General features: G+C 56.8%; 1 protein-coding gene across 2 annotated transcripts in view; it reads left to right on the top strand.

Annotated features, from left to right (window-relative positions):
- TTYH2 (tweety family member 2) overlaps window positions 1-19,472 on the top strand; it is a 41,597-nt gene extending 22,125 nt beyond the window's left edge. The window contains exons 3-14 of one of the 2 annotated variants that reach the window (XM_074971012.1): window positions 917-1,028; window positions 5,520-5,740; window positions 7,149-7,244; window positions 7,739-7,811; window positions 8,620-8,689; window positions 9,192-9,247; window positions 9,756-9,848; window positions 10,401-10,493; window positions 10,644-10,786; window positions 11,461-11,646; window positions 12,699-12,777; window positions 16,944-19,472. In XM_074971012.1, coding sequence (XP_074827113.1) covers window positions 917-1,028; window positions 5,520-5,740; window positions 7,149-7,244; window positions 7,739-7,811; window positions 8,620-8,689; window positions 9,192-9,247; window positions 9,756-9,848; window positions 10,401-10,493; window positions 10,644-10,786; window positions 11,461-11,646; window positions 12,699-12,777; window positions 16,944-17,024 — 1,303 coding nt within the window. In that variant the 3' untranslated portion in view covers window positions 17,025-19,472. The remainder of the gene's footprint in view (window positions 1-916; window positions 1,029-5,519; window positions 5,741-7,148; window positions 7,245-7,738; window positions 7,812-8,619; window positions 8,690-9,191; window positions 9,248-9,755; window positions 9,849-10,400; window positions 10,494-10,643; window positions 10,787-11,460; window positions 11,647-12,698; window positions 12,778-16,943) is intronic. The other variant, XM_074971013.1, reaches the window with a different exon arrangement.
- Window positions 19,473-20,087: the final 615 nt, after the last annotated feature.

The raw sequence follows: 20,087 nt of genomic DNA, 5'->3' as shown, positions 1-20,087 counted from the left end.
GCAGGCGCCAGGCGGCTCCAGGCTGCACTAAAAGCTATTGATGGCTTTGTATTGAGGATTGAGTTTGTTTCAAGCCTGGATCCCCTCCAGCTCTCCCTCCCTTTTCCATTCTTGTAAATGACACCCCCCCCGCAGGAGTCCCAGCTGTGGGGCAAAGGGGAGCTGGGGAGGGGGGGGGGAATCTCAACCAGGGCCTGCCCAGGTCTGCAGTGGGGGGTGCTCCAGCAGTGTGTACGGGCAGCACCCTCCCTTTGCAGAGCAGGTACGACCTGAGCAGAGACCGGGCAAACCTTCCCTCCCTCATCTCAGCGGCTTCTAGGGCCGAGGGCGATTCAGTCCTGATGCCTCTGAACCACCATCCTCCCGCTGCGCTGCCATGGGTGGGCAGGGAGAAGTGATGGTAGAGCTGCTTGGGAGGAGCATCCCTGTACCTAGCCTCGCCCCGTCCCCTTAACGAGCCCTGAGCCACCTTCCTCCTGGTGACTCCCTGTACTGGAGGAGGGCGTTGGCCGGATACAGCCCCATGGCACCCTCAGAGACCCTGCTGCCCTGGCGAGCGGTTAGGGGATTACCACGTCCAGGACTGTGCAAGGCCCTGGGGTGAGAGGAGTTCGGGAGCTTTGCTCCAGTTCCTAGGGGGCTGGTGTCGCTGTCACAGCTGGCATTAGCTGCCCGTGTCGGAGGCCCAGGACTGGCTGCGCCCCCCAGGAGGCCTGTCCAGCTGGGGTGAGTCACATCTCGTGCACACACTAAACTCAGTGCTCAGAGGGCTGCCTTTCATTTGCCTTCCTCTGGCCAGAGCCAGTGGCCCGGGGCTACAGCAGTGCCAGGCCAGCAGTGGGTAATGTGCCCCTGGCACCTGGAGCCAGCTGTGCCGTTTCCCTCTCCTCTAATCTGTGTTTTCTCTCGTCCGTAGTGCTGCAGTCGGCATCGGCTTCTATGGGAACAGCGAGACCAACGATGGGGTGTACCAGCTGATCTATGCCATCGACAACGCCAACCACACCCTCTCCGGGATTGACACGCTGGTAAGGGCCTGCTGGGGGTCAGCTGCACAGATGCATTGTGGGGTATTCCGTCCGCATCCGAAGCATCTGCCATTGGCCGTTCTCCCTGGCAAGCGCTGGAGCTGGTGGGTGAGTCGTTGTGGCCTCGGGAGAGCCCAGGGCTGCCCCTTGTGGGGCGAGATGCTTCTTCCGAGTTCCTTAGCTTGGGTGGCTGGAGGCAGATACGTGGGGCTTCGGCAGGACGCCAGGCATGAGTCTCTAATGTAGAAGAAACCATCGCCGGCTCTCGGTCCCCGGCCCTCGGTCTGTCACAGAGCTGGTGGGTATCCTTAACTAAGGCACAGAGCAGGAAAGTGATTTGAGCTGGGCCATGCAACTGAGCCAAAAACAGAACCCAGGAGTCCTGGCTTCCAGCTCCCCCTTCCCTCCAACTCAAACTAGTGAACTGTGCCCGCTCCTTGTTCTCGCCACAGCATTACTTTACAAGCTGACGCGCTGGCTTTCTCCTGCCTGTGCTTGGCCTGGCCATGTTTTCCCACCACCCGTGGCCTTGCTGCATTCACCATGCCTGCTGGAGTGCTGGCCTCCCGGGATACAATAGGCCGAGGAAATTGGGCCAGAAGCTATTGGCCTTCCTGGGAAACTGGCTGTTTTTCCATCCTCACTCCTCTTGTAAGCTGCTCAGGTGATATAACCAGTGGGTCTCTTGGATGGGCCTTGTCTTAAAGAGACAGCTGTGTTCCTCCAGAGATTACGGAGATCAGCTGGCATCTCCGCTGCGGGGGCTGCGCTGGCAGCTCCCTCCTGCATCTGCTAAGCTGGCTGGGAATTAAACCTCTGAAAAACCAGGGGTTTATCCCAGCGAGATGGACTAGGCCGAGCCTGCGCTGCCCGGCGTTGGACACGTCCAGCCTCGGTGCTGCCTTCTGGAGAGCCACCAGCGCCAGGCGTGGCAGAGGGGGTAACTCAGAGAATACTCGTCATCCCCTGTCCGGCGCCCTGGGGGGTTCCTTGGGGCCTGTCCTGCATCCCTGTCTCTCCTCCCTCTGCACCTGGGTGATCTCATCTGCAAACCCCGGTTCAGCTGCCATCTCTGTGCTGATGACGCACGGATCTGCCTCTGCTCCAGCCTGTCTCCTGGCCAAACGAAGATCTAGCCCTGTCTCTCTGACCGCTCCCCAGGGGTGTTTGGCCACCCACTCGAGCTTAGCATGGCTCTTCATCATCTTCTCCCCACTACCTCCTGTGTCGATTGATCCTGCCTGTCACTCAGGCCCGCACCTGGGTGTCCTCTTCACCTTAGATCCCTCGCCAGTGGCTCCCGTCCAGCCTGTGTCTAAATCTCGCCAGTTCTCCCTGCCTGATGTCCCTGAGCTGCGGCCTTGCCTTTCCTGTCCATCCACACAGCAAAACCTCTCACTCAGGTGCTCGCCAGCTTGCATCTCGATCACTGCACCGTCCTCTCTGCCCTTGGCAAATGGTGTCTCGGCTCAGTTCCGAATGCTGCTGCCATGATCCTTTTCCTAGCCTGGCGCTTGGCCCGTGGCACCCCTCTCTTTGCATCCCTCCGCCAGCCTCCTCTTCTCCAGCATATCACACGGGACTACTTGTCTCCACGTTCAAAGCCCTTCCCTGCCTATCTCCGCCCTCCCTCTCAGTCGCTGTCGGCCCCTGAGCCCAACCTCCGGTGCCCCTTTGTGCTTTCTCCCACGCTGCCCCTGGTGCTTCGGAGGAGCTCCCTGTGACCATCCACAAAGCTCCCTCTTCATCCTCCTTCCCTGCCCTCCTCGGAAGGCCCCCTTGCTCTGAGGCCAGCGGGAAAACTGGGCAACGGCTCCACAGCTGGTGAGCTGAGCGCACTGTGCATCATGCCGGCCAGTACTGGCTCCCTGTGCTGATGTGTCTGGATCCACCTGTTGTCTCTTGTCTCATACTCAATCCCCGCCCCAGACAGCTTTCGCTCAGTCTCTTGGGATCTGTTTGTGCAGCTCCTGGCGCTACGGCCGTACCTGTAATAGTCTGTCCTGATGCCCAGAGAGGCCGGGAAGGGTCTGCACATCTGCCCGGCAGAGTCACCACTCATGAGGAGCAGAGCGGTGGGGATCGTGGGGCATCAGTAGAGCTGGGGGGTGAGGGAGGCGGGAGGCAGGAGGCAGGGTGAAGGAGCAGGGCCAGGACTGGAGTAACAGGAGCTGCTGGCTAGGGCTGCGAGGCGTTGGTCAAACAGTTTGGCTCAGCTGCAGCGCCGCTGACGGCCAAGTCAGCGCGTTGGCACAGTCTCGTTCCCACGGTAATGTACCTGGGGGCCACGGGGCTCTCGGGAACGTGGCTGGGAATCCCCTAGGGTCTCTTGTGCCTGCTCCCCCCATGCATATTCTGCCATCCTTATCCCCAGCAGTGGGGCAAAGGGCACAGTGCCCCTCTGTGCCAGCCCCTGTTAGATTGCACCTGTGGAGATTCTTGTTGGCAGGCTCTGGACCATTGGCCACGGAACTGGGAGAGGGGAGGGCAGCCTGCCTGCCAGGCGGCATGCCCTGCCCCAGCTGCTGCAGAGCAGTATGGTACTTACCTTCCCTGCAGGCTGTCGGGACTGGCCTTGGGCCCAGAAGGGCCGAGCTCGGTGCCCGAGGTGGTGGTTGCTGTTTCTGTGCTTAGCAGGCCTGGGCCCCCTTAGCTGGGGCACCTGGACTGCCTTGGGCAGCGGCAGCGCGGGGCTGATTGCAGGGCACCAGCCAGATAAAGCAAGAAATAACCGGGCATTAGTGCCCCCTCTGGTGTCTGTCTCCTCTTTGTGGGGTGAGCCGAGACAGGGATGCAGGACTCCTGGGTTCTGTGCCTCGCATCTTCCCCGACACACCATGTGACCTGCACGAGTGGCCTAAGCCAAAGCTCCCAAGTGTTCTCAGCCCCTGAGCGGGTTGGGTTTGCCGAGGGTCCAACTCGGGGAGCCGGGGCTGGAATCAGCAGGAGCTCTGGAAACCAGGCCCAGGGCATTGCAGGTTGGGCAGAGGCACCCAAAATCAGGGGCTGCTTCTGTTAACTGGGCACAACAGCCCTGGAGATGCCGTGGGTGCATGAACACAAGCACTCGGCAGTGCCCTGGGCAGTGATGCCATCCCGTCTTGTCTCCCTCTGTTTGGGGGAGCACTGGGTCCCGGAGCGTCTGGCACAGCTGCAAAGTGTCACAGCCTTTGGTCCTGCCTCCTTGTGCTGGGCCTGGCGTCCGGGGAGCACAGAACGGCGCCTTTGTGCAGGCCGCGTGGAGATGGGAGCCAGCCCCGCTAGGGCGGCCTGCTTCTTTCAGAGCCGGAAGCAGCGTTGCAGTCAGCTGAGTGACGTATCTAGGTCAGACCCCAGCTGCAGAACCACTCCTCCGTGGCGCCGTGTCGCTAGATCTCCAGCTGGGAGGTTTCCCTGCAGAGGGGGCTGCTCCCTACAGGGTGAATCCCCCAAGGCACAGCTGCTCTGCCCCCAAGAGCTGGTGTGGCATCTGCCCTGGCTTGGGGGAGCCCCATGACGCGACCAGCCAGGCCTTTCTTCTCCTGCCCATGCTAAGCTGTCTGTAAAATCTCCCTCCGTCATGGTGACCTGGGCACGGCAGTTTTGCCACTGGGGCGACTCGACCTGCCCTGGGTTGGGGTGGTCAGCGTGGGGGAAATGTTTGTATGAGGAGCCCCTTTGTTCCCAGGGTGCACGGAGCTGCATGAGCACTCGCCTAGCACTGGGGAGCACAGAGCTCCAGCCCTGCTGGCCCCCCGCCCCCGGGCCACACTGATCCATCCGCTGCTGCTTGGGGAGGCCTTTACAGAGCTAGTGCAGGGGCTGGATTTAAACCTGCAAATGCTCCCGCTTTGGGGGGTGAAGGGGGCCCTACAAATAGCCCCAGCAGGGGCCCCTGAAGTGCCATTGGCTGGAAACAAGGGTTCCCCTGCCCTTTATAGAGACCTGGCTGAGTCGCTCGCTAGCATGGGGCAGCCCCTAGTGCTGCCAGGCTGGTCTGTTGGCAGCCCTGCCCCCAGTCCCTGCGCGGCGCTCTCCCCGTTCCTGCCGGATTACTGTACGCCGGGGCGGGAGCTGCCTCCATGAGGAGCTGCGGTTTGCTGGCTGCGGCGCTGGCCTGGCCAGGGCAGGCGGGGCGGCCTGGTCGTGTGCAGGGCGGGCTGGGCGCCAGGGCTGGGGAGGCAGAGAAGCAGATGCTCTGGCACGAGCACTGAGTCATGCCGGGAGCCCGTTCCCAAGGACTCACCGGGCGGGTCCCTGGGGCTCTGTGACCCACTCTGTAGATCAGGGAGAACCTGCCCCATTGGGAAGAGCTCTGCTCTGGTTGCTCCTCAGCTCCCTGTTGATTCTCCATCGCTGCAGAGCTATCTGCGCACAGCCCGCCGAGGTGGGCACTGCGCCCGCGGGGTCTGTCTTGCAGGGGTTACCTTGGGCCAGCGCTGGATGGGATGGGGCAGCATACGGGCTGTTTCCGTGGCAGGCTCACTGTTCCTGCTCCTCTCCCCGGGGCAGGTCTCGGGCACCACGGTGCAGATGAAGGTGGGGCTGGAGCAGCACCTGGCTCGGCTGAACGAGATCTTCGCCATGCGGGGCGACTACGTGCAGACCCTGAAGTTTCTGCAGCAAATGGCTGGCAACATCGTCCGGCAGCTCTCAGGGCTGCCGGTCTGGCAGGACGTGAGTGTTGACCTGACTGCTGTGGCCGGCCAGGTGGGCTACGTGGAGTATTACAGGTGAGCGGGGGGGGATCGGGGTCTGCACTGCACTGTCTGGGCCAGGCCAGCATGGCACTGTGGGGCTGGGTAGGAGAGGAGCCCAGGGCTGTGCCAGGGTAAATTCCTGTCCAATGCTCTGGCTGGTTGCTGCAGTGATGATGCTGCTGAATTGGGGGCTCTGCCGATTGGATTTCACCGTCCTGTTGCGAACACATTGGGGAAGGAGACTGGGGGGGGGGGGGGGGGCAGTATTGGGGGGGGAGGGGCAGGAGCTCCCGAGCCATCCCAGCTGTGAAATTGAGCAGATCCCAGAGCCGTGAGCGCAGCTCTCTGCAGCGTGCGCCCCGCGGCGCCGGAGTCGAGGAATTTAATTGGCTCCTTTTGGCTGTGGCAGTGATTCTAATGAGCGGAAACAAGCTGATTTTTCCCTCCCCTGCAGGGTTAACGAGCCAGAATGAAACCAGAGCGCCCGCTGGGCTCCGGCGCCTCGGGGGAGAGCAAGCCAGAGACACAGCGTGCTCCCCACGCGCCAGCGCTCCCGCTAACTCCCCACAGACCCAGCCTGCAGCACCGCGTCTGCCCCACGAGGGCTGCTGCAACCGTATCTGCCAGCCCCACTTTGGGGGGGCTCAGAGGAGGCGTTGCCTTGTGTCAGGAACTGGCTACGCCCAGGGGCTGTAATTGGCCTGTGTGCACCACGCCCCATGGAGCTCAGCCCCGTCCCTGCCCAGTGCACTTGGGTCGTATTCAGCGATGTAGCGTCTGACCCAGGGAACAGAGAGTTTAGGCTGAACCTCGAGGGGGAGGTGCCTCCGCTCTGAGCTAGTCTGCCCCCCCAAGGGAGAGCAGAGGAAACCCCATCCCCTGGGGGTCGAACATAGGGCTGACCTGGCCTGCTTCTGGGGTGCTGGACTTGATGGGACCAAATGCGTCTCTATCCCCACCCATGTGGGCTGCCCGTACACCCGTCCTGCCCGAGCCAGCGCCGTCCCATCCGCCTCTGCGCAGGGCGGGTTTGTGCATTGGAGGGCCCTGGGGAAGCCCTCGCTCGGAAACCAGCCATGATGGCAGAGGCGTGAAGGGTGCGACAGGCACAACAGAAGAGCCGCCGGGTCAGGGCCGCGGGTGCACGTCTGCTGCCATCGAGGGGAGAGGCTGAGATCCAGCTGGGCAGCCAGAGACCACGGGGCTCCCGCCGTCCCCAACCTGAGCGTATGAAGGGCCAGACTGGGTCAGGCCAGTGTCCATCTCACCCCATCTCCTGGCTTCCCTGCGGAGATGCGATGCTGCAGGCTCCCATCTGTGGCTGCAGCTCATGTGCCGGCCTCTCCAGGGGAGTGCGGCTGGCTCTGGGGTAGATGGCCCTCCAGGGGCGTGGCTGGCTGCAGGACTCTGACAGCCTTTCCCCTTCCTCCCCTGGGCCCAGGTGGCTCTCCTACCTCCTGCTCTTCATCCTGGACTTGATCATCTGCCTCATCGCCTGCTTGGGGCTGGCCAAGCGTTCCAGGTGCCTCCTCACCATGTGAGTACCCACCTCTGCCCCACTGTCTGGCGCGGGGTGGGCACTGCCCGTGCAGCCCTACCCTCCTGCGCTGCGCCGAGGCTGCTGCTATCTTTGGGAGGGGAGATGGGGACCTTCCCTTCCCCAGGCCTGGAACTGGCCCTGCACCTGCCTCCCTTGGGTTGGCCCAGGGGCCCTGACGCACCTGCGGGATGGACGGTGCTGCAGCACCGAGAGCCCCTCTGCCCAGGGGTCAGCGCTCCCTCCCTCCCCTCCCCCCCCACCCCGCCACCGCTCCTTAGTTGCTCACGTAAGCATGCAAGGCCCCTGTGCAGCTTGGTGCAGTGGGGAATCGGAGCAGTGACTCTCCCAAGGTCATTGGTGAGTCAGTGGCAGAGTCCCAGACCATGTTCTATCCAGTCGACACCACAGCCCCTGCCCTTGCAGGGTCCCCTGGCCTGGGCAGTGGGAGATCTCGGGTCCCCGTAACTTAGTTGTCTCCCTTTCTCATGTAGGATGTTGTGCTGCGGGCTGGTGACACTCATCCTCAGCTGGGCCTCCCTGGCTGTGGACACCTCTGCGGCTGTGGTGAGTGAGAAGGAACAGAGTGGCGGGCTGGCTGGCTGCTGAAGTCCGGCTGTCTGTCTGTCCACACAGTGTGTGCTGCAAAGTGGGTGTGAGCGGGAGTAGTTCAAGGCCTGGATCCCATTAGGACACCAAGCAGCTGCTCAGTGCTTGTAGCCCACTCCCAGGGGAAGCGAGCAGCTCCTGCTAATAGCTGGGCCCTGTGCGCCAGGCGCTGACGGGCATGCAGCCGCCAAATCCCCGTCTCTCTCCTGTGCTTCAAGTAGGTGCGGCATGGAGGTGCAGGGATGTGGCGTCTGTTGCGTCGGTTTCTCTCCTCCCCTCCCCACCCGGGAACCTGCCCCCTGCTCGGGGCCGGGGGGTCTCGTCCTGCAGTGCTTGGGATGAAATGCAAGATCCTGAGGGTGGTCGTGGCAGAAAGGGGCACTCCCCCCCCCCCCCCCCCATGCAGGGCACGGGGCCCTGCCTGCACAAGCTGGCTGTGCTGTGCGGGAGGGGCTGCCCAAGGCGGTGCCGGAGCACGTGTGCAAAGAGCACCCAGCTCTGGGTGGTTCGGAGAGGCCTTAGGAATGGGCTGGTGTCCGCTGTGCGGGGCATGGGGAGCCCTGCTTAGGGACAGAAGCTGTAAAATGGGACCTCCACCACCTATTAAAATGGGCCCAGTTTTGTGTGTGGTGGAGCTGATGGGGCGGGGGCAGCTCCTAGCTACGTGCTCCCCCGCCTCCCCCCCCGCTGTCGTTTTGCCCCCTGGCCTGGGTTCTTTCCGAGAGACCGGGCCGTGCTGTCAACGTGTGTTCTCTGCTTCTTGCAGGGCACCAGTGACTTCTGCGTCGCCCCGGACAAGTTCATCATGAACCTAACTCGGGGTGATCTCCGTGCAGGTGACGGAATTGCCTTTCTTGTGCGTAGCGCTTCGGCACGGGCCCAGTGTGCCTGGCGTGGTGTGGCTTTGGTGCCTGCGGGGACGCCAGTGGGTGGACGAGTGGGGTAAGAGGCGGGGCCGTGTAACTTGCAGGGCTCGCCTCAGCCCTGATGCAAGCAGAGGCAGCTCTGTCCAGGTACGCGCCCACCTGGAGCGGAACTGAAACCCGCGGGCACATTGCAGCATGACCTGGCCCAGTGCCGTCCATGGCAGACAGCCACCAGCAGAGCAGCCCGTCCCGTCTCGGAGAGGCGACTGGTTCTCTTGGCAAAGGCTCCTGTGCAGAGACGCTGCTTTCCCTGTTCCGGGGCCGCGGGGCCTGGGACCCTGTTGGTGCTGGGGAGGGTTGTTGCATCTGGGAGGGCTGGAGGGATCTCTCTGGCTCGGGTGAGAGGCACCCACAAGGGGCAAGCGGCATGTCACCCTGGTTTCCGACATCTCCCCTTGTGCTTGCGTTGCAGAAGTGGTTCACTACTACCTGTGCTGCAGCCAGAACCTGAGCAACCCCTTCCAGCAGGTACGGAGACCCCTCCCCTCCTGCAGCGCGGCCTAGTGCCTTCTCTCCAGAGGCCGGCGCTGGAAAGCCCAGGCCTGGGGGTTCCCCTTGCAGTGCTTGCGGGGGGGTGGGAGGAGAGGGGCTGACTCTGCCTATGATGGGGGACCAGAGCGCAGAAGGTGCGGAGCCCAGTATCTCCTTTGGGTGTTGGGGCAGGAATGCGGCTCCCGATACCCTGTATCCCAGTGCTCCATGCATTGCCAGCACCAACCACAGCCACAAGACACGTCCACGTAGGCACCTTGGGGTGGAAAAATCAAGGCATCAAGCTCTCTTCCCGGGCTTGTGCTGGGCCTGGGATCTGCATTACAGGTGTAGCTGGCACTAGCTGGATTTGACTCCCCAGGGTTACAATGCCCAGCTTGCACTTTGGGTCTTGACAAGGCTGGGGGGGGGGCATTGCTCTTCCTGCCCTCCTGCGGGTGGCATGGACAACTCCCTAAGCTAGGTCTTGTTTTCTGCCATGCAGGCCCTGACCATCTACCAGCGCTCGCTCACCACCATGCAAATTCAGATCCAGGGCCTGCTGCAGTTTGCGGTGCCCCTCTTCCCCACGGCCGAGGTAAGGCGGGGCCAGCGCTGGGCACTCAGATCCGGGGCAGTAGTGCCTCACTGGGGAGGAGAGGCTGCTCCTGTTTTCTCATACCTGGAACTGAAACCCATGCCGTGCCACCCGCCTTCTGTGCCCAGTGTTGAGCCCGCAGCGTGCCTGGCTGCCCTCTCCCCAGCCGCTCTGCAGGATGGGCACGGCTCCTCCTGGGCTGAGAGCTCGGGGGGGAGGGATGGACGGACGAGGGAGGCGTTCTAGCCCCACCCGAAATCCTGCAGCCGAGGCCAGAACAGTTCAGAGGTGTCTGGAACACACAAGACGTTGGGGGTGGAAGTTCAGCTGTGGCTGGGGCAGGGTGGTTATCTCCCAAAGCTCCATACAGACCACGTCCCCAGCCGCCACGTTTAGGGGAGACGCAGGGCTCCCCCGGGCCGAGGTGCGGCGTGCACCTGCCCCTGCCTCCCCCGCCACCCACCACGCCCCCCAACCTGTGCTGCCGCCAGCTCCTCCAGCTGCCCAGCTGGCCTCAGTGCCTCTGCCTTGCCCCTCCTCTCTCGGCCGCAGAAAGACCTGCTCGGAATCCAGCAGCTGCTGAACTCCTCCGAGACCAGCCTGCACCAGCTGACGGCCATGCTGGACTGCCGGGGCCTGCACAAGGTGGGTGGGGCATCTCTGCCAAGGCATCAGGGGAGGGGGTGCTTTCCCTCCCGTGACGTGGCTCACCCTGGGGCTGGCACTGTGCTGCCTGCCAGCCCAGCGGGAGCACGGGGGGAAGGAGCAAGACTGCGTGGTCTGTCCCCACTGCAGGATTACCTGGACGGGCTGATGGGCATCTGCTACGATGGGGTGGAGGGCTTGCTCTATCTGGCGTTGTTCTCCCTGCTGGCCGCCACGTCCTTCTCCACGCTCATCTGTGCCATGCCGCGGGCCTGGAAGCACTTTGCCGACAGGTGAGTCCAATCCTGGGATCGCGCCGCTGGTGCTCGCTTGAGGCGGATGGTGGGAGTCGTTGAGCTCCCCACCAGTCTGGGGAGCCGGGCTGTAATGCGGCATGCGGCTGGCCAGGCACCACCCGGGAGTATGTAACCCACAGAGGGTGGGTGATCTGGCTCAGTGCCATGGATGGCCGCCTGCCTCCTTGCCCTAGGAGCTGGCTCTCTGAGCCGCCCTTCCCTGGCACCCTGGCTGTCTCTGGCTCCTCATGAATCCCGGGGAGCGTCGCTGCCATGCCCAGGGCCTGGGTCCTGAACGCTTCAGGCAGTGGCAGTACCGGGTCATGTCTCTTGGCTTGTTCCTTCCTCCAAAGTGATGGCGTCCAGTTGCCGTGGGTTTGCCCTGTGCCAGCTCTCCCAGCCCTGGGGCCCTGCCTTCCCCCAGTGAAGTGTGGGGCTGGCGGGAGGAGGGCGGATTTGAGGGTCCTGTTCTCCACAGATTGGGCACAAGGCTGGGCGAACTCGCCCCGGGTTCAGACTCCACGGCTGTGCTCTCATCGCGGCGCCTGTGCTGAGACTGCCCAGAGAGAGGCCCCTTTCCCGTCCCCGGGGGCTGCCCCTCTGGGCTGGGCCATGGTCCCGGCGTTGTCAGAGGGTGGCTAAAGGGCCGCACTGCCCCTCCTTCCTTCCAGGGATCGGGATTATGACGACATTGACGAGGAAGATCCCTTCAACCCGCAGGCCCGTCGCATCGCCACCCACAACCCCCCCCGCGCACAGCTCCGCAGCTTCTGCAGTTACAGCAGCAGTCTGGGCAGCCAGACCAGCCTGCACCCGCCGGCACAGACCATCTCCAATGCCCCAGTGTCTGAGTACATGTAAGGCTGCTCCGTCCTCAACACCCCATCCCCATCTCACCCACTGGGGAACCCCGGGGCTGGGAACCCCTCCAGGGTGCTGGGGCGGCTCGTGCCATTGCGGGCTTGGTGCTCATGGACTGGCCTGCAGCTCCCTGAGCAATGGGAACTGGGCGTGGAGACGGCACACTCAGGGTCTCCAGTCCTTCCCCCGGCAGGACAGCTAGCGGCACTGGGGCTGCTGCTTGGAGGGGCTTCAGGGGGCTATGGGGAGGCTTAGAGCAGATCCTTAAGGCATCAACAGACAGACGCACCCCTTCCCCCGGGGCGGGGAATATACAGCTTTCCAGCTCAGAAGGGTGAGAGCCTTGTGCTCAGATCTGGTGTGAAGAGGCAGAAGGCTTATGCGAAAGTTTGGTGTAGCCCCCTTGCCTCTCCGCCCCTCCTTCACTGTGTCTTGCTTCATTGCTTACTTCTCCCTGGGGGAAGGCTCAGCGCTTGGGGGGGTTGTCCTGGGGCAGGGAACTGCTGCTTGGGAGGGGTGGGTTCTGTGCCCCACTTGGCTGTTGAGTCCCCATCCTCGGGAAAGTCACTTTTCCTTGTTGGCCCAGTTGTCCCCTCAGTAGAAGAGTGAGAGGACTGATAGGAGGTGGGGTGTCAGTGTGTAAAGTGCTCTCTGACCATGGGGTGCACAGTGCTAGAAAACCGCGAACTATTAATACTCCCCACAACCATCCATGAGTGCTGAAGGCGTTCTCGACCCCACTGTTTGTCTGATTTACAGCCCCCTGCCTCCCTCCTCCAACGAGTCCCAGAACCTCTGGGCCAGTCCAGTGTTTGTAGAGGGCTCTGGAGTGTCCCAGATCCCCTTTGCATGGAGGTGTGGTATCCTACTCCATGACTGACCTCTGACCCACCAGAGGGGGAATTGGCACTTCCTCCCCCTGGTCTCGTCCCCTCATGACGAGAGTCCTGGGAGATCTGGTCCATTCAGTGGACTTGTCCTTCTGGGGTGGTGCTCGGTCAACTTGTGGTCTCCATCGCTGAAGGGCTTTTACTCCATCTCCCCACAGGAACCAAGCTGCACTCTTTGGTGGAAACCCGCGCTATGAAAATGTCCCGTTGATTGGAAGAGGCTCTCCTCCCCCTACGGTACGATGGGCATCTGAAGCCAAGTCATTTTTATAATAGGGCCTCTTGGCTTTCTCAGTTTTTATTATTTTAATCGTGTTGCTAAGTGATGGGGAATCCTTCCACTTCTTCCGAAACCAAAGAGGTTCGTTTGCTGAGCTAGTGACAATGGCTCGTGAACGCTTCCTCTTCCAATCCCTCTTGCTCTTGGGCATTAATGGACATACCCTGTCCTTTGAACACGGCACCTCTGGCAATGATGATCCCAAGCCAGGAATCAGCACTGTCGGAAATGTAAGGCTGTGACAGGAAGTCCCACCTTTTAGACTTGGAGGCGGAACTTCTTGATACGCCACTTGAGCAAGAGGGAGAAAATGGCTCATGAAAAAGCAGATGACTCATTACCCATAGCACTCCAGCTACATCACCGATACGTCATATGGCTTCATTTTATTGTATCTTGTCATGACTTTGTGCTTGGTGCCATATTTAAAAACAAATGCATCCATATCTAACTTGTTAACAGATTTCTTCTCTAATCTGCGCTGGCTTTTGTGGGAAAAGAGTCATGCATTCTATACATCTCAGAAGACAAACTAAAGTTTTGCTTCATTTGCTTTGGTTCTGATCTTTTTATTTATTTTTTTTTTGTTGGTTTCTCCCAAGACGTTTTTAAAATGTATTCACTGTAACCAAAACTTGTCTGCATTTCCCTGGAGTGTTTGGCTTAATGTTCTTTAAAAGCATCTTGCCTGCTAATATTTGCTTTGTTTTTGCATCAACTATTTTGGAGCTATGTTGCCCATCAAGAGTAAGTTTTTTGGGTTTTTTTTCTTTTCTGTTTTGAGATGGTCATTTTGTTCCCCTCATAACGTCCATCATTTTAGCTGTCCTGTCTTCCATTTTGTATACATATTTTCTTTGTGTGTGTTTTGCTTTCATTGGAACGGAAATGGGAAACCATTGACAGTAGGCACTCTGGAGCCAGACCCAGGGGTTCTGTGTATCTCAACTCTAGTCCAAAGCCTGAATCCGCCTGAATTGTGTGGAGGGCTCCCAGATTCTCTCAACCCACTGGAGTTCTTCAGTACACCCTCCTTGTGCTCCTAGGTCAGGGAGGGAAACTAACTAGAGCCAGAGACTGAAACAGATCAGGGGGCTGTTTGGAAAATCTCCATCAAAATGCCCTTTCCACAAAAAAGTGGGATGCTTTTTCCCCCTACTGCTACTTCCACCTCTCTCTGCCTTAATAGTCTACTCCCTGCCTGGTCTGAGTGAAATACGACCAGAAGCCAGGATGAGCGTTGACCCCAGCTGGAGGAAATCTAGCTAGAAGAGGTGGTAGTAATGGCAGTAGTAGGAATTTCTATTTTTAGAAAATAACCAAGTATCTGATCCTCTTTGCCCGGCCAATATTCCTCAAAGCTGCTCCCCACCAGCGTCTTCTGGGAGTGAACTGCTATGCCAGGGTGATGCCCCTTGGAGTGAGCTACAGCCCATCGTTGGAACAGCTCAGACATGGTTGCTATTTACCTAGTGCCCTAGATGACTAGGAAGATCTGGCGCCTGCCCAGGACGGCTTGCGATTAGCCTGTGAGAGCACTTCATACTAAGCGGTGTAAGGGCTACCTGTTAATGGCTGAAATGCAGGCCTGTCATTCAACTCTGCCCAAAGAGGTCCCAGCCAGACCTCCAGAGCGCATGTGCCTTTCAATGGTTGCTAGAAATCATTAAGCTCCAGCCTGATAGCATCATCATTAACTTTTCTGTGCATTGGTTGCTTTCTCCCCCTCCCCGCCCCCCTTTGAAGACAATGGGCATTGTCCATGAAATCCCATTAGACACCTCCATCTCTGGCTGTAATGCCCCCGGGCGGGTTATCTAGTAGCCTATGGCTAGGCGCTAGGCCGTTGTGGCCAGCTCATGCCTCTCCTGGCTCTTTGCCATCCTCGCACCGAACAGTCTAATTAAAATCCCTGAGGAAGGGCTTTTGAGTTCCAAAATAACAAACTCTGAATAATCTTCCCTAACGCCTTGGCTTGGTGGGGACCTTTTTCCTTCCTCTCCCCCCCTTTTAAACTAAATGGCTAGAGAGAATTTCCTTTTGCATTGTTGTTGGGATGGGAATTTCTTGAGGCTCTGTCTGCTCTAGCCTCTCCCTTCAAATCTCCCACCTGCCCCAGAGCAGCCAGCTCCAGTCCCCCTGGTTCTGTGAGCACTGCTCATGTCCCATTGCAGAGTTAGCTCGGGCGAGCGACACCCAGGTTGGCCTAGCCTGGGTGTGAGCAGCCACACAGCGAAGCCCTGCCCGAGTTACCGTGTGCATCTTTAGGACCTCTGGGGTATCGCATGGTTCTTTGTGCTGCAGTGAGCTAAGACGTTCTGATTCATTCACAGTGAATTGTGGGAGAACTTGTCTGTCCTGGGCAAACGGGGGGAATTGTGGGAAGGCACTGGAGGACTGTAAGCACTTGAATGACTTGGCCTGTGTCCATACTGCAAAGTGGGCAGGTGACCAGTACAAATTTTAGTTTGTAGCCCCAGACGAGCCAGCTAGCCTGGGTTGGAAGCCCCACTGAACTTGGGGTCAGTGAATTTTGTGTGTGGATGGGAGAGGGGCAACACCTGAGTAAGAGCCTGTTAATTCTGCAATGAAGACAGACCTAGGCTATGTCTAGGATTATTCAGAGCAGGGTTAGCTGTCCAGTGCTCCCACTGATGGAGCTGTCGGTGCTAGTCTGGTGATGAGTGTGACGCAGGCTAGTGCTGATGCAGCTTTCTGTTACCTTTTCCCACTGCCTGTCTCATCCTATGGGAACTAGAATTGGGACCGTTAATCTCCATGTACTAATAATTCAACAGAAGGTCAGCCGGCAAACTTGTGCCCTATAGAGGGAGTCCTGTGAGCTGTGGCACCCGCACACCGTCTCTGGTGTGTCTGTCTGTGCAGTCCTCTTCCTCCATCCTCTCCCACAGTGCCTTACTCAGTGAATGGTGCGCACACTCTGTGCTGCTGGGCACCTCTGTGCGTCGCATTTGTGCCTTTTCCCTCTTGTGTGGACATACTGTCCAACTGCACGTGCAGTGTGTTCTGCTGTGGGGGGCAGCCCAGCAGGGCGAAGTGCTTTGCAAGGAGGAGTCATCCCAGCTGCTGTACACCTTTGTCCTCCAGCTTGCCACTGTCCAAATCGTATTTGGTAGACATGGAAACCAAGCACTGATACGTGTTGCCATAGTCAGGGCAAAATTACTGTAATGAGTGACAGTTCCTCAATTTTTCAATCACAAAGGCTTTTGTACTCCTCATTAAAATCCCATTACCTCAGCACAGTTAGTATGTGAATCTAAAAGGAACGTTTGGATACACTGGGGCTGCTTGGTGCTACCATAATAAAATAACAGTAGAACAAAATACTTTAAAATCAATTCCTCCTCCATTTACCATGATCTGTGAGCCACCTAAATCAGCTTCTCCTTGTCTCTCCTAGGCGGTCGAAATACCAAATGATGCAGGGGAATAGACCCATTGATTACTAAGGGACTGCTGGGTCGCTTAGACCTCCACACCCAGCGGCTGTTGGGTCTGTTAGGGTTTCTTATGGCTTAAAGAACTGAAGGGAAAGTGTTGGAGTTTTTTAATTAGGGTTTAGAATTTCCCCTGCTATATTTACAGTTCAGTTTCTGAGCTAGGGCCTGAAAATCAGAAAACAAATGTGACTAATCTCATTTTGCTGTCCCAGCAGAGTGAAAAAGAAATTCTAGAATTGGTGTAAAATCAGATATTAAGACATAAATAAAATCTTTTGTTTTACAGATAACACTTTAGATTTCACTTCATCCAGGGGAGGAAACTAGCCCATAAATAGGATCAAATTCCTCTTAATCACAGGAACTTGACTGATAAATAAAGGACTAACTCAAAAATTAAAACGTAGAGACTCCCCCAAATCCACTTGGGACTTCACTGTTGCTATTGATTTTATGTGGAAGTTGCCCAGATATTATGGTGATGGGTGGCAGAATAAAACCCTCAGATAGGTTTGCAACTGAAACCTACTCTCTTACTGACTTGGGGTCTTAAATAGACCTTTCCAAGTTCAGCAGCACAGCTTCTACTGCCGAGCGGCTCACCTGATTACGGATTGTAGGCAGAACATATTGCTTAATTTCCCTCTTCTCCTCCACAGTACTCTCCCAGCATGCGAGCCACATATCTTTCTGTCAACGATGAGCATATAAGACCTTACGGCAACGAATTCCCAGCCTAATGCGTGCTCTCCCTGAGCAACTTACAAGAGATGAAAACATGAACAGCGTTTCTGCAACGGAAACCAAAGGCAACTGGAAAGCGCATGAAACAAAAAGGCCTCTTGCTGGAGAAGAGAGGGGACAGGAGCCAACAGGAGAGATCTGGAGCTGGTTCTGGCTGAAGGACAAATTGCAGGTCAAAAGCTGATGGTTGCTGGAAGCCCAGAGCATGTTCCATGTGCTCTGCAGATCCCTCCTGTATCATCTGGCAGCTTTTGCTCACATTTAGTCTTCCTCTCTGAAGTGCACGTGAGACTGTGCCCACAGCCTCTATTCTCCAAACTAACTTCCCTCATGCCCTTTGCTTGAAACATGGTTTCCCTCTCTCCATCCATCCCCAGCGTGGAGCAGGGATTCCAGCTGGCTTGTGATACAACAGGCTAGGTGCTGCCACCTCTCTGCCTCCCCCGCCTGGGGGGTTGGATGCGGCTCTCTGCCATTTCCAGCATGACAGCCGATGCCAATTTGAAGATGGAAGCAGCTTTGTGCATAGGAGTGGGTTCCTCTTTGCTTCCTATCTGCACCAACTTGGGGTTATTTTAAGTCACTGGAGGGCCTTTGGAGGGCTTCCTTTTATAACTAGTGAGGTGTGAATAACAAGACCAGTACACTGTCCAAATACACAGAACACAGGCACATCCACTGTTCAGTATCGCACACAACCACCTTGCAAAGTGGGGAGATGCTCCTCACTCCTGCAGCAATGCAATACCAACCACTAGTGATTCCAGCTTTCTTTTGAGGGTCCCAGCGGGTGGGCTTTTCACCCTGGCGCCCTGTGACGGCATCCTCCCCACACTGTCTGTAGCACCTGTTTGGTATGTACGGTACCAGACCAACACACGCTTCCCCTCACCTGTCTTGCAGTCCCTTTGCTACTGGAATAAGCCAGGATGGTCTCAGGTATTAGAGAGTTCACAATAAGTAGAATAATTTGTCCTTGTATTATTTTTTGCTGGTATCGTCTTTCCACCAGTGGTTTTATCGACTATCCAAAGAACAGACATACACAGCACACTTTTTGCCTTTTTTAGAAGGGTTTTTTGGTTTTGCATGGGTTTTTATATAAAAATCTTTTGCAGGTCTTGTAACTTTTTTTGGCACTGATTTTTGTTCCTAGGGGCTGGCTAAGAAAAAACAATTATTTTTTAGAAAATATTTTAATCCAAACCCGAGATAATTTTAAGACTCGTGAGAGAGGCTGCATCTCCTTTTCTCCTGCCACTCAGCGTGGAGGATGGCAGCCACTTTTGACCCATCGTGTGGTGGGAACTGGCAGCTCCTCGATTCTGTCCCCACAGCCGTTGAAATGGTGTTAGCAGCAAGCGGTAGGTGGCACGTCTTTTAATTCTGAGCAGTGTGGACGTTGCTGAGTTACATAGTGCTATAGACTAAACCCAACAGAGGGTTCTCAAGGAAACTCCCCTGTTCACACTGATCAGGAAACCCTGTTAGCTACAATAGTCTTCTAACACAGCTGTTGCCAACACTATTTTCTCTTATACTGTAGACAGGACCTCAGTTACCTCCTCTCCCTTTCATAATCAAAGAAAGTACAGGTTCACCCTTTGCCATCCTCCTCCCGTGTCCTTTGGGACAGGAGAGAATACCTAGTCAGCAGTGGTGGGTGAGAACTGATTTCTGGATTCAGAGGATTAAAAGACCCAGATGGAAAGAGAGAGATTTTCTACCCACTTGATCCTTCTGGGTCCATCCTCTTACCATGGTTAAATACAGCTCTAGCATAAGCATTTTAGCTCCATTTGAAATCAGTGAGGTTGCATCTGCTTGCACCAGAACTGAATTTGAACCATGGTTCCTCCTAAATTGTGGAGCTGCACCCCTTACAAGACTAGGCTCTCAAACAGAGAGAAAAGCCAGCCTGCAGCCATCACCTCAGAACAGAGCAATTGGTCCAGGGTTTGTTCTACTCAAGCACAAAAAAACCAGAGAAACTCAACCCTGGATCATGCCGGGTTGGTTGGATGGCATTGGCCCAGCCTGCCCTGCTGACGCTGAGCTATCCTTCCACACCCATTTTTGCTCTTCTTAGCCTAACGCTGTGGTTGCGATGCTAAAACTGAACAGGCTCCTCCTTCTCCTTCTCAACTGTGCGGAGCGGCCCTCCCAGGCATGCAGACACCTCATGGAGGTTGTATTGCCTGGGTCTTTTAAATATAACTGTACATATCACGCACCATAACATTGTTTGTACGTCCATGTTACACGTGACTAGCGCTAGGGTATGGTTGAAAATCTTCATTTTTGCTTTTAATGTTTCAGTGTAACAGTACTGGTAGAAGAGCTGTTTTTAAACGCATGTGAATTAACCTCATTCTGGGCTCCTTGGAGGAACTCGGAGTCCTGCTTGATTTGTATGTACCCTCCAGGAAGGAGACAATAAAAACTTGGACTAAACATTCATCTCCTTTTGATCCTTATGAGGACAAGATGGTATCTGCCAATGTCTTCATTGGCTTACATAGATGAGGCTTCAGTCCATTCCAGCCTGGTCTCCGGAGCTGGGCACACTCTTTGCAGCCAACAGTGAACTGCAGGAACAGTTTGCTGCAAATGCTGAATTGAGTATTTTATCTCCGCAGTCCAAGATGTCTTTTGATTGGGCACAGGTCACGTGATATCGCTTCCATTCCGTGACAGAATGAGTGTAATTTATAATCAGGTTTCTGCTGCAAATGCTCACAATTATGTGTGGATTATTTAAATGTTGAGGTGCCCTAGTCCTACAGTGCTATTCAAACCTACATAGATCTGTGGATTTGAACTTGGCATTCTGCCAATAGACTACAATATTCACTTCATAGTTTGCCTTTGCTGCAGATATTCACGACAGCAAACGGATTTGCTAGAGCGTTTACAAGGAGCATAAATGCAGTTAAACAAAAGTTGTTTAAAAAGTCTCTGGAATGTGGGTGTTTTCCCCCCCCCCAGTACTTGCCTAGCTTTAATTGTTTAATTTCAGAGCATGAGAAAGTTCTTCCAGATACAAGGATGCTAGGGCC

The sequence above is a fragment of the Natator depressus genome, chromosome 14 (genome assembly GCF_965152275.1).
Source record: "Natator depressus isolate rNatDep1 chromosome 14, rNatDep2.hap1, whole genome shotgun sequence".
Classification (NCBI taxonomy): Eukaryota; Metazoa; Chordata; order Testudines; family Cheloniidae; genus Natator; species Natator depressus.
Note: the sequence above shows the minus strand (reverse complement) of the source record. Positions and strands in the feature narration are given on the sequence as shown.